Source organism: Ammospiza caudacuta, chromosome 20 (genome assembly GCF_027887145.1).
Source record: "Ammospiza caudacuta isolate bAmmCau1 chromosome 20, bAmmCau1.pri, whole genome shotgun sequence".
Classification (NCBI taxonomy): Eukaryota; Metazoa; Chordata; class Aves; order Passeriformes; family Passerellidae; genus Ammospiza; species Ammospiza caudacuta.
Genome location: NC_080612.1, coordinates 8,764,970 through 8,777,382, shown reverse-complemented (window position 1 = coordinate 8,777,382; position 12,413 = coordinate 8,764,970). Strand labels below are relative to the sequence as shown.

Below are 12,413 nucleotides of genomic sequence, written 5' to 3'. Positions count from 1 at the left end.
GGCCATGCCTTCCTTCTGCCTGATGTGTCCCTTTGCATGTTTTCCCTGCAGGGCTCAGAATGGAATGCCTCCAATTTGGAAGATTTGCAGAACAGAGGGTGAGTAGCTTCAGGCCATCAGCTTAAAAGCAAGAGCCTGGCCACACTTTTCTATGCAACAAACTATTCCATACCTGCTGTATAACCTGAGTCTTATTTAAGGGATTGCAGATCCAAACGAGCTCTTGCTTCCTCCAAACTCCTTGTCCCACAAACAGGCACCTTAATGTAGAGGGATCTTACCCTGACCTTGACTGATGTCCCCAAGGCAAACAAAGGAAGGCAGCAAGCTCATAGCTATAAGTAGTAAAAAGCTGCAATTACTGAACTGGATGCTGCATAGTTGGCTCTGTGCCCTCAGCCCCAGCCCATAGTTCTGGACTGATTACAGAGGCACTTAGGACCTCCAGGCTGTGCAGGAAGGAAAATGTGGAGAAGAGCATTTGTTCCTCTGAGTGGGGCCCAGTAGGAGGTAAAGTGCTGTAGGAACCCCACCAATGGGTTCCTCTGTTTCCTGCCCTTTCTACTTTTCAAGTTTAAATTGTCCTTTCTCTAGACCAGGTGGTTATAAGCACCAAGATTGTGCAATTAAAAAATTATTCACGAGTTTGGCTTATTTGTGACAAACCAGTGGAAAAAACTAATTGTGCTGGTGAACTGCTAGTGTCATTCTGTACCTCAGAAATTCAGCCTGGCAAAATTGACTCTTCCTGGTGAGCTCAGGGTCTGCTGTGATTTCCTTGAGTCCAACAGGTCCTACTTGATTGCCAGTGATCTCATACCTGCTTGGGAAAGGGGATGTCACCCTCTTGCAGTTCCCTTGTTCTGTCTGATATCCCAGCATGAGTACATTTCATAAGCATCTTACGAGCAACCCTCAGGGCTAAAAATACTCAGTGCTGTGTACATAAATACCACATGCTTTCTCTAGCAGTTTCCTTTCCAGAAAATTTAGGGATAAGAAATAAATCCTCCCCAGTGGCTCATTGTCTGTTACATCTCTCTGTAGTTGTATTATGTGTTTGTTTAGCTCTGGTGTTACTGGGAGGCTTAGGCTTCCATCTTCCTGTGGTTTTGGTGCAGCAGGAGGAGAGATTCACAAAGGGGTTGGAAAAGGTGTGCAAACACCAATTGCAGGAGCTCCTGTGGCACAAGTGTTGCTGACATGTAGAGCAGAGGTGGTGGGCAGTGTGAGCTGACATTGTGCAGAGGAAGTTTCTATCCATGGATCTCTGTTACCAGGCGCTGAAGTGCCCAGCAAAACCTATTGTCTGTGCTAGCTGCTGCTTCCTTGCATTAATTCCTGATTTCCCAAGAATTTTGTTGAAGGGTGCACTTCCAAATGCCCTTGGCAAAGCAAAGCAAGGCTGCAGTGCAGCAGTGGGACATCTCTCTGAACTGGCTGTGTTTCCCATGCAGGGTACGGTACATTTTGAATGTGACTCGAGAAATAGACAATTTCTTCCCTGGGCTCTTTGAATACCACAATATCAGGGTTTATGATGAAGAAGCTACAGATCTTCTGGCTTACTGGAATGATACCTACAAATTCATCTCCAAGGCAAAGTAAGTCTCTTCAGAAAACACAACACACACATTTAGAAGATATATACTAAGCATTTTGTTTTCCTGCTGATTTTCTTAACTGATTTTCCTCCTTGCATATCTAGCATCACAGCATTTTCATTTTGTGGTTTGCAGTAGAAGAGCATCTCTGTGCTAGAGGCTGCTCTGAACTGCTTCATATCTTCCTGGGATGTGTTTCTAAATTGTGACACCATGTTTGTGGTACAGGTTCTCTTTTCACTTGGAATGTGGCTCGATACCAGTGGGCCATTTGGGCTGAGCTCAAGGGTGCCACACTAGTCTTCAGAGGTTTTTCTGTATCTCTGTGGTTTTCCACTGTGCAATAACAGCTTGAGAAGAGCTGTTGTAACAAAATCTCTTAGGAATATTAACAAGACCTTGTTCTTCAGTTTCTTTGTGTGTCTTGCTCCAGTTTGTAAATTGGATTATCAGATCACATCCCAGACTCCAGCTGTGGCCACAGTGCTGAAAATATGTTAGATAATTCTCTGGTAAAGAAATTGCTGTTTTCTTCAGCTTGTCAGATGTTTTCTGTTTAGTGATCCTCTTCTGTTCTTTCTCCCACTTTAGGAAAAATGGTTCTAAGTGCCTGGTGCACTGCAAGATGGGAGTGAGCCGCTCAGCCTCCACTGTGATTGCCTATGCCATGAAGGAATACGGCTGGAACCTGGACAGGGCTTACGACTACGTGAAGGAGCGGCGCACGGTCACCAAGCCCAACCCCAGCTTCATGAGGCAGCTGGAGGAGTACCAGGGCATCCTGCTGGCCAGGTGGGTGCAGGGATTGATCCTCATTACCCATGTTGAGGTGTAACACTTCAATGGTTGACTCCATTTTTGTGTTGCGCAAGCTCGGGTTCATAGCAAAGGTAGCGCTCTGTTTTCAGGGTTAGCTCAGCCTGGGAAAATGGGTGTAACCAGGAGCTGTCAGGAAGCTGTTTGACTTCTTCTAGGATGTTTGCTTTTTGGAAAGTAGCATCTCATGAAGTGTTATCTGAGTGCAGCATTCAGAGCTATGCAGGCTCCAGCAGAGATAAATGATGATCCTGTTGCTTGTAACATCACTTGGCAGGGAACTCGCTTTGTCTCCTCACAGTTCCCTGTTGAACATGCCCCTCCTCAGCAGCTGGTCTGGTTTTATTTAGATCCCTTTGCTAAGTGTTGGTGTGAGGGGAGGGGACAGGATGTTCTGTGCATTGCAACAGTGGTGTTTATTCCTGCCTGGAGTCCTGAGGCTGGTCTGGAGCTGGGCCTGGGTATGGGCAAGTGTGTTGTAATCCCAAGCCAGTCACCTGACTAGCAAAAAGACATAAATATTGCATGTTTCTAGGCTGTGTTAAGCAATGTGTTCACGTGATCAGCAGGAAGGAGGTAGTGATACTCTGTTTTGCCAGGTTATGGTATTTAGTTTGGGATCCTGGTGTGCTTTGCCTGGAAGCAGATCTGCAGCAAACACAGTTACTCAATCTGATCCTCCTGCCACAGGAGGTGATCTTAGCTGGTTTGGACCAAAGTAAATAGGAAATTTCAAAGTTTTTTTGGTGCCTGGGAGATGCCTGCTTTTTGTAAAATCATTTAGGTTGGAAAATAGCTTTAAGGATGAGTCTAGCCATTGTTTTATATACTGTTATTTACAGCAGCTCTGTCACTCATGTACTGTCTTTAGGGCACACTTCTTACCTCTGTCCCTTCATGTCTATTGTATCCACTTGCAATGACCTCCATTCCCTTTCATTGTAATAACTTTTTCTTCCTCTTTTGCTCTCCACCTGTTCCCATCAGCCTGACTGTGTTTGTTGTTGGGCCAGGCCTGAATTCCCAATTTTTACACCAAGCCCTTGGTCTGAGCTCCCCTGTCACTGGAGTGTGCTTCCTCTTTCCCTCTCTGCACAAATAAACAACCTCAGGGCTCCTCCCAGCTTATTCCCTGACCAGGTGCACCCACAGGAACTTCATCCACCAATTCTTCCCATCCTTCCTCTCCCCTGCTCCCCAAACCCTGCTTGCCATACTGACCCTCTTTCTTTCTAAAAAGCGGCCAAGTAGTATCAAGTCTCAGGACAGATCACGTGGAATAGACAATTTTAAAAAATAGTGCCCTGCTGGACTGAAACCCCTGGAGACAGACAGCACACCTGCCTTGGGTGCCTCATGTGACACCAAACATGCTGCTGGCACCAGTTGGTAAAGGTCAGTGGAGTCCTGAGCCAGAGGTGACCTGACCAGTGTAGTGTGCATTGAGCAGACTGGGGAATTAGATCTCATTGGTGTAGATTGGATGGAGAAAAAGAAGTTTTTTAAGTGTGAAAAACACACAAACAAGTTGGTGAACACCTGTGAGGAGCAGCTGGTATCTCACATCTTCCAGCCCTGAGCCCAGCAGGTTTGGGTAATCTGCCAGTTTGGTAGCTGGTGACATGCCTGCAAAGCCACCCTGTACAAACATTTTGGTTAAGGATTATTTTTCCCTGTCTTTTAGTAATTTATTTTTTGGAGGTATATCTTTCCTTTTGCCACCATTAATAGCATGTGGCCTCCCTTCCACTGAAGCCCTGCCCTGCTCTGCAAGTCCCTGTACAATGGCACAAACAGGATTGCTTGTGAGGCTTTAAACAATGCAAGAGCAGTGTGTTACATCTGTGTAGGATGAAAAAGCCTGCTGTAAATGAAGCTTCACTGAAGCAAGGAATGGCCAGTCCATGCTGCAGAGACTGTCCCTCTTTATCTCAAAGCTGCATTTTTTCCTCTTTCTTTGCCCTCTGGCTGCATTGTTTATTGCTGCAGTATTCCAGGACAGGCAAAAAAAAACAAAAACCAAAAAAACCCAACAGATTGACACTCATGTGACTGCTCCAGTTTCAGGGGGAAGGTATGTGAGGGCAGCCATGTGCTCACACTATCCAGTTACGGTTTTGTGCTGGGGTTATAGCAACTGGGATATGTTTTCCAGCTGTAAAATAAAAACCCCCTGCCTGCTTTTAGTCACAACAACAAGTGTGTGTTGCTCTTTGGGACTATCATACTTCCTGGGGTTAGTTAAACTGTCCCCTCCCTCTGTTGATAAACACAGCAAGGCTGAGCCAGGCCTGTTTCTGGTATTAGTTATAGATAAGTTACAGGAAACCAGTGTTTGGGATCTCCTGTGCCTGGTGCAGCTTGTGAACCAAAAGCAGTTTTATACCCAAGCCTGGAGAGCTGGTGGGAGGTGTGGGGGCCTCCTGGTCCAAAGCTGGTGTGGGTACAAGCACTGGGAATGTTTCCCAGGAAGGTCAAGAGGCAGCTGTGGGCTCTGGGAAGGGAAGTGGGCTCCTGTTCTCTGACTGCACCTCATGCAGGTTGTCAGACTGGGAATGTGTCAGATTGGGAGATAGCACAGCACACCTCTGCCACTGGTGCTTGACATCTGCTTTGGTCCTCAGATCTGTGCCAGTTGCTCACACTGGAGGGTAATTCTGACTTTCAAAAATCAAATGTGCAGCAAAGAGATGGATCTGAGCACTGAAGTGCCCTCAGAAAACACCAGCAGCTCCCCAGGCTGTATGAACAGAGATGTCAGATGACATTCCATACAGAGCCCAAACAAGAACCTGCCTCAGGGACAAGCCTGTTTCTGCTGCCAGTGTCAGACTGCTCCCAAACCCACTGGAGATGGAGCATGTGCACCCCAGGACATGCCTTTGGCCTCTGATCTTGATCCTCCTCTCCTGTGTCAGGACCTGATTCTGCCCTGTGTCACACAGGAAGGTTGTCACTGATTATAGGGTTGGAAAGCCAAATGTGCAATGAGTTATTTTCCTTAGCTGTTGGGCACCCACAACTGAACTGGCACGTGGTAATTAGCTCAGTATCATCTGTTAATTAACTTACAGTGGCCACTGGATGTGTCTGGGAGTGCCTGCTCCTGCTAGCAAGGGACTGGAGGGTTTTTGCAAGATCTGCAACTCCAAGGAGGTTTCTGTGGTTTCTGTGTTCCTCCTAGGGGCAATGGGTGGAAACACATCCCTGTGGCCATGGCCACTCACGAACCCTGGCAGCCTGGGCTAGCTCTGGCATTTCATGGCAAGAATGTAAGCCCAGGTGCATGGGTTGGGGATTTTGGCAGGTGGAGTTGAGGAAGGTGATGCAATGCCACTGGCAGTTATTTGGCCTTTTGATGGTTCAGACTTTCCTAAAGGGGCTTTCCAGGAGCTGGAGGAGTTCTGAGCTTCCTTCCTGTGGAAGGTGGGTGGTAATTTGGGCTGTGTGTTTACTGTTGAGGACGTCTTGTGTTTTTGCACACACCCACCTCTACTCATCCCACCCTTTCCCTTGGTTACAAGAGCCAGTTATTGATTACTGAAACTATTCAGAGAAGGAACCACGAAAGAAATTGGACTTTATGGAAATTGGACTTTATAGAAATTGGACTTTTTTCAGTGTCCACCACCTGCTTGTGTCCAACACAAGAGGTTCTCTCTCTTCTGGTCACCTCTCACCTGCTAGCAAATGGAAAAGTGCTGGCTGAGAAAAGAGGACCATATTCTGCAGTCAATTAAGCATTGCATTTGAGTGGATGGATCCAGCACTGCTGAGAAATAGGGAGGGCTGTGTGGAGCAGAATGGTGCCATGGAATTCAGCTCCTGGAAAGTGGCTCCTTACTGGGTCAGCTTCTCCAGCAGCAGGTCTGGCCCTGAACTGTTCAGGTGAAGCCGCAGCTGTGGTCAGTGACTCCAGCATTTGGCACAGTTTCTGTTGTAGGTTGTGTCCTCTTACAAGCAGGTGGATCTGGCTGTGGTATGTAGAAGTTACTCACTGTTTTCTTTTGCTCTCCTTCCCTGCAGCAAACAGCGGCACAACAAACTGTGGCGCTCACACTCGGACAGCGACCTCTCGGATCACCACGAGCCCATCTGCAAGGCTGGGCTGGAGCTGAACAAAAAGGAGATCACCACCTCAGCTGACCAGATATCAGAGGCCAAGACCAATGACAACCAGCAGCCCATGTCTCCCATTTACTCAGCTGAGCTGGAGAGGGAGCAGCAGCTCCCAGAGGACACAAATATGATTGAGGATGTGTGTGTGAAGGAGAGAAGGATCCACTTAGAGTTTACTTGCAGAGACTTCCACACTGAGCAGATGGAGGACAAGCTGAACCTGAACAATATCAATGGCTGTACAGCAGGGTGCTGTGTAGACTCTGTCCCTTCTGACAACTGCCGTGCTTCTGAGGCCTTAATGCAGCTCCAGCACCCTTTGGAAATAACAGAGTTTCCTGATCTGACAGTGGATGATCTGGAAAAAGATGCCCTTAAGCCTGATATGAACGTGCACTTGGTTCCCATGGAAGAATTCACTTCATGCTTAAAAGACTTCCCCCAATCCCCAAACCAGAATTCCCTAGGTCCCCAACAGAACCCTCAGCCCGAAGTGACAGACCTCAGCACAGACAGGATTGATTTCTTCAGCGCTTTGGAGAAATTCCGCTCCCGAACCTGCTCCCATTCCAGGCCAGAGGAGCAGGGCACTGGGAGGAATGGGGTCTCCAGGGTGCCTGTGCTGGAAGTGCCACCTGCTGCAGATGGGGGTGCAGATGCTCGAAGGAGCAGCCCTGGAAACTCTCCTCAGCCATCCGATGACTCTTCCACAGATGAAGAGCAACAAAAGGTTAAAATAACTTGCTCAGGTTATTTAGGAACTGCTGCTTGCCCCTATCTCTGGCTGTTTTCTGCTCTGGGGTGGCCGTGGATGGGATTTTCTAGCCCTGCTTTCACTGGACATAGTGTTTGGGGAGGGATTGCTAGATGCTTCTCCCTTCCTTCCCTTTTAGATACTTGCCCTTTTCTGCACTTTTTCCTTAAACATCAGTTTGCTGGCATTGGCAAGGCCATGAGCCGACCTTGACCTGACCTGCAGTGCTGTTCTCATGAGAAACTTATTTTTGAGTTTTGCATCAGGAGAGCAGAAAGGTGGGACTTGACCCACTAATATAGCCAGACCCTGAGCCCAGCCAACATCCCAAATCTGACTTGAGAAATCCACCAAAGAATGGGGCAAAACTGGCCCTTTTCCCTGGTTGGGAAGCACCAGCATTGGGGTAGTAAATCAAGGTAGGTGTAGAACTTGCACTGCTGGAGGAAGAAATTAACCTGTCCAGGTCTGGAGTGATGGGATTGGTCATGGCTCACTTCTCCTGGGTAGAGAGATGGTCTTGACAAAATTTAGTAACCTCTAAATTTAGGTACCTTTTTCTTGTAATTGCTTTTCAGCCTCCAGGACTCTCACAGGGATTGATGATGTCCGGGGCCATCATTTTCTGGGAGCTTCTCTTATTTAAATTCCATCCTGCATTACTTGAATCTTTTCCATCTCCATGTGAGGCAGTAAGGCTCTTCCAAATATAATAGGCCAATGCTCTCTCCTGTGATTTAGCAGAGAGTGTCTGTGGGGACTGGGAGTCGCCCTGGCCATTTTCCTCTGGGAAATCAGAGCATTTGGTCATTCTTTCTGCTGTACTTCTGTCTGCTCCATACATGAGCAGAATTTGTCACGTTTTCAGTTCAGAATGGTATTTTAGCAGTATTAGGTTTCTTTTTGTTTGTTGGACTTTTCTTCATTTAGAAAACCAAAAAAGCTACCTTTCCTTGGAGTTTGTTGAAATTAAGGTTCTTAGATCTTAGTCTAAGTGACAATCCAGCCTGGAGTGTGTTAAATTTAGTCTCATAGACAGTAAAAAACCTACATAAGTGATCACTGCTCTTGTGATCTGTCTCCACACACTGCCACATGCTTTTTTAGTTCCTTTGGGGATGTGCACCCCTATTTTCTCTAACCTGCTGCTGTTTGCTCCGTGTCAGCACAGCTGATGCAATTTGTAATTCTCCTGTTTGTGTGTTGCAGGACGTCCCTGAGCTGCCTGGTGCAGGTCATCTCACAAGATCCCACTCAGAAAATGCCATTTCTGTGAAGGAAATTATCACAGAGATCGAGTCAATCAACCAGGGAGCAGGACCTGCCCAGCAGAAAGAGGGTTCAGCCAACCTCAGCCAGACACCAAAGAGGAACACGGTGCATGACCTGCCAGTGGAGGTGATTTGGGCAGCAGAAAAGTTGGAACAGAGCGAAGGAGCCTGTGCTGGACACCAGGAGAAGGAGAAGGACCCTCTGCCAGCTGAGCAGGAAGAAGCCCCATCTCTGCAGCTGTCTTCTGGTAGATCAGACCTGGAGGAAAGCAGCTCTGGTGGGGAGCAGCAGGAGCCTCGTGGCCCCACCAAGGCCGAGCCCAAGTGGTGCCCCGGCTCGGTGCGGCGAGCCACGCTGGAGTTCGAGGAGCGCCTGAGGCAGGAGCAGGAGCACCAGCACACGGCCCCAGCCTGCACTTTACCCACCCGCAAGAACTCCAGGAACGACTCCCCTGCTGCCGAGCTCCTGCCCCGGGGCAAGAGCGAGGAGCCGCCCCTGGAGCTGGCTCCGGAGGGGGACAAGGCGCAGGAGGAGCCGCTGCAGCCTCCCAGGGCAGAGCAGCCCGTGGGCAGACCCCTGCCTGCACCCCTCGGGGCCCCTGCCCAGGAGTCCCTGCCCACAGAGCCCGGGCCGGGGCAGGAGGCAGCAGCACAGGAGCACAGGACAGTGGTCTCGTTTGGTGGGACGGAGGAGCCATCCCTGCCCTCCCTCCTCCCAAAGAGAATTGAAATCATTGAGTACACCCTCACGGTCAAGCCTGCGGAGCAGCGCCCCCACACAAGCTGTGAGCAGGGCGGGCTGGCCCCGGCCACCCCGTCTCTGGATGAAAACTTGAACCCCTCGATGCGCTCGGAGAAGGCTCCAGCGGATCCCTCGCCGCCGGAGCACGCGGTACGCAAGCAGGCTGCCTTCACCCTGGGCAGCCCCAGCAAGGAGGGCAGTGGGAGATCTGTTCACCTCGGTGCTGCCTCTCCCTCTACCCTGGTGACCTGTCCACCTTCAGCCAGCCTCGAGCGCTCTCCTTACCCCTGTGTCATTCGCCTGGAAGGTGTCACCGAGCAGAGCACGAGCACAGATGATGAGCCGGTCACACCCTGTGGCACCGAGGGAGATGCGACTCTGCCCTTCAGGGACAGTCCCAAACCTCTCTGTGGGGACAGTGCTGGCACCTCAAGGCAGCAGAGCAGCGAGGACTTCAGCAGGCAGCGTGCTGCAAACATGGACCTTCTGGACATCTCGTTCCTGTGTTACAGCCTCCCCCACAGCTCCAGCAGCCTCAGCATGGAGGAGCGCTCCAGCAGCCCCGGGCCGGTCAAGCTGCGGGCCAAGGAGATCGAGGCTCGCATCCGGCACGCAGGGCTCACCAGACCCTCCCACATGAAACGCTCGGCATCCCTGGCCAAGCTGGACTGCCTGGATCTCTCCAAGGACGACTTACACGACAGGGAGTCGGCCTCTTCCAATGCCAACCCCGTGCTCCTCACCTGCGTTGCCCTGGGTCGAGGCTTTTGTGGGGGGAGGTCGGAGAGGGGCTCGGAGAGCGCGTGTGGGAAGCATCGCCTCTCCTCCCCAGAGCCCACCAGGCATTTTGTGGAGCAGCTCAGAACAGCTGAGTGCATTGCCCAGAGCATGCCCGTGGAGAGGCCGCTGGCTCAGTACGCCAAAGAGTGCAGCTCCAGCCAGCAGAGCTTGTGCTCCAGTGCAGATCCGACGTGGACTAGCTCCAGGGAGAGCCCTCCGCTGCTCCAGGTGCAGGTCCTGGACTCCTTGTCTCCATCTCAAGCTCTGGCTGTTGCCCCACGGCAGCAGCACGGGAGAACTCACCCTCTGAGGAGGCTCAAAAAGACCAATGACAAAAAGCGGACAACCAATCCCCTCTACAACACGATGTGATCCTGGGCCCTTGGCTGTGATTTCTTACCCAGAACCTGTGGTGTTGCTTTCACACAAGGGGCAGGTGTAATATAAGGAACATGCACTTTATTGGTTAATTTTATATATATTGTCATTTTACTGTTCCTGGCGCATGTAGGTGTGGGTTGGTTCTTCTGTGTGTGACTCTGACTGCAGGACTGTTTGGGTTTTTTTTAAGTTTAACTCAGATAACCTCAAATGTTCTTTTTTTGTTGTTGTTGATAGTTTGTTTTAAAAGAACACCTTTATCGTGAGAAAATGGAAGTTGGCTTGCTTTGGCGAGGTGGAGTTTTTGCTTACAACCAGATCCTAGTTCCTGACTTGAATTTTCCCCATGCCTTGAAATGGTGCTGGGCAGTTGGTGGGGTGAGAGCCCCTGTAAATGTGAAGGTTGTGCCAAGGTCCCTTTGTTTGGCCTTTCTTTTATTCTGCAAACTGGAACTCCACCATGCTGGCAGATCCCTCGCAAAGCTGCTTCAGGACAAACACCCTGGGCTCAGTTCAGCTGGTGCTTCCCCATAAGGAGCACACAGGGGTAAATCCTCCCAGTGGATGGGCTCTAATAATCCTGGGCAGCACCAAGACCAGCTCTCCCATCTGCCATGGGGCACACAGAGCTCTCTGCTCTGTGCTGAGGTGGGGCAGAGTTCCTCCAGGAGCTGCCAGGTTCACCTCTACCCCCAAAGCCAGTGTTCTTTTAAAACAAACGTCTCATTAGGGTTTTAACCCTCCCATTACTTGAATACTGCTGTGGGCCTTCCAAGTTCATGGCCATATCATCTGTCCTCTGCCCTCTGCCCCAAAGCTGTTCTTGTCCTGCCTGAGTTTCCCTCTCCCCTCTGCCATGCTCACGGGTGTTTCTGGTGGCTCCCAAAACTTGAGCTGTTTTTGTTACATGACATACTGCCCTTAATGCATAGCTTTGTCCTCTCTGCTGTCACTCCTAACTCTAGACCCAGAGGGAAATATTTTCTGGAAGTTTATTCTTTTTTTTTTTCTTATTTTTTTCTTTTTTTTTTTTTTTTCTAAATTGTATATATGATATTTATATTTTTTTTTCTTTTCTATGTTTTGTTTTTTTTTTTTAAAAAGAAGGGCAAGACTGCATTCTGTAAACTGGAAAACAAACCCACGTGACTCAAACTCAGTGCTGTTCTTTGTGATCTGCACAGACATGGGAGTGGATTTGACATTATGAGCTGTCTTCCCTTTCCAAAAGTGAGCCTGGATGCCAAATGTGTCCCTTCTCCTCCAGTCTTGTGTGAACCCCCGTTGTCCCACTGTGGGAGGGGCACTGTGTGTCTGTCTGTCCATCTCCTTCCTGCTGGAAGCTGGGTGCCAGGGGTGCCAGTTGGACATGGAAAAAGCCTTTGGCTGCTCAGAGCCATTCTGCAGGTTCTTGCTTCCCTGGAGAAACTGTGTGTGAAGGCTCTGCTGCAAATTTCAGCAAATTATTTTGTGGTTTCTGAGCAGTTTGGCTAAATCAAAGCTCCTCATTTCTAGCAGTGCGCATCAGCAAGTTGTCCCTGTGCTGTAGGAGCAGAGGGAAAGTCCAAGGGGAGCTCTGGGTCCTGTCCACAGTCCCGTGGCAGGTCCTGTCTGAGCTGTGCTTGGCTGGGGCCCAGACCTGCCCTCTGGGGAGGAGCAAAGCAACGAGGAGATGCAGAGTGGCTGGGGCTGCTGAAGCCCAGCATGGAGAGGACGTGGTGTGGGAGGAGCAGCAGCCAAGCCATGCCTAGAAAGCAGCCCTGAAGCTGCAGAGTCCTGCAGGCTCAGATGGGACAAACTCCCCTGAGCTGGAGAGGAGCGCACGGCGCTGGAGCTCTCTGGAGTATTGGGAAGCAGCATCTGCCTGCCCTGGGGAAGGGCTGTGGGGTATCCTCAGCCTGTTTGGCAAGGCAATGCCGCCTTGCTGCCCTCCTGCAGCCCCCAGG

General features: G+C 49.9%; 1 protein-coding gene across 1 annotated transcript in view; it reads left to right on the top strand.

The window, feature by feature from the left end:
• Nucleotides 1-11,449, top strand: part of SSH2 (slingshot protein phosphatase 2) — a 47,281-nt gene extending 35,832 nt beyond the window's left edge. Inside the window, exons 10-14 of the mRNA XM_058817634.1 lie at nt 52-98; nt 1,458-1,604; nt 2,196-2,396; nt 6,447-7,269; nt 8,503-11,449. Of these exons, the coding sequence (XP_058673617.1) occupies nt 52-98; nt 1,458-1,604; nt 2,196-2,396; nt 6,447-7,269; nt 8,503-10,458 (3,174 nt within the window). The 3' untranslated portion in view covers nt 10,459-11,449. The remainder of the gene's footprint in view (nt 1-51; nt 99-1,457; nt 1,605-2,195; nt 2,397-6,446; nt 7,270-8,502) is intronic.
• The last annotated feature ends 964 nt before the right edge of the window (nt 11,450-12,413 follow it).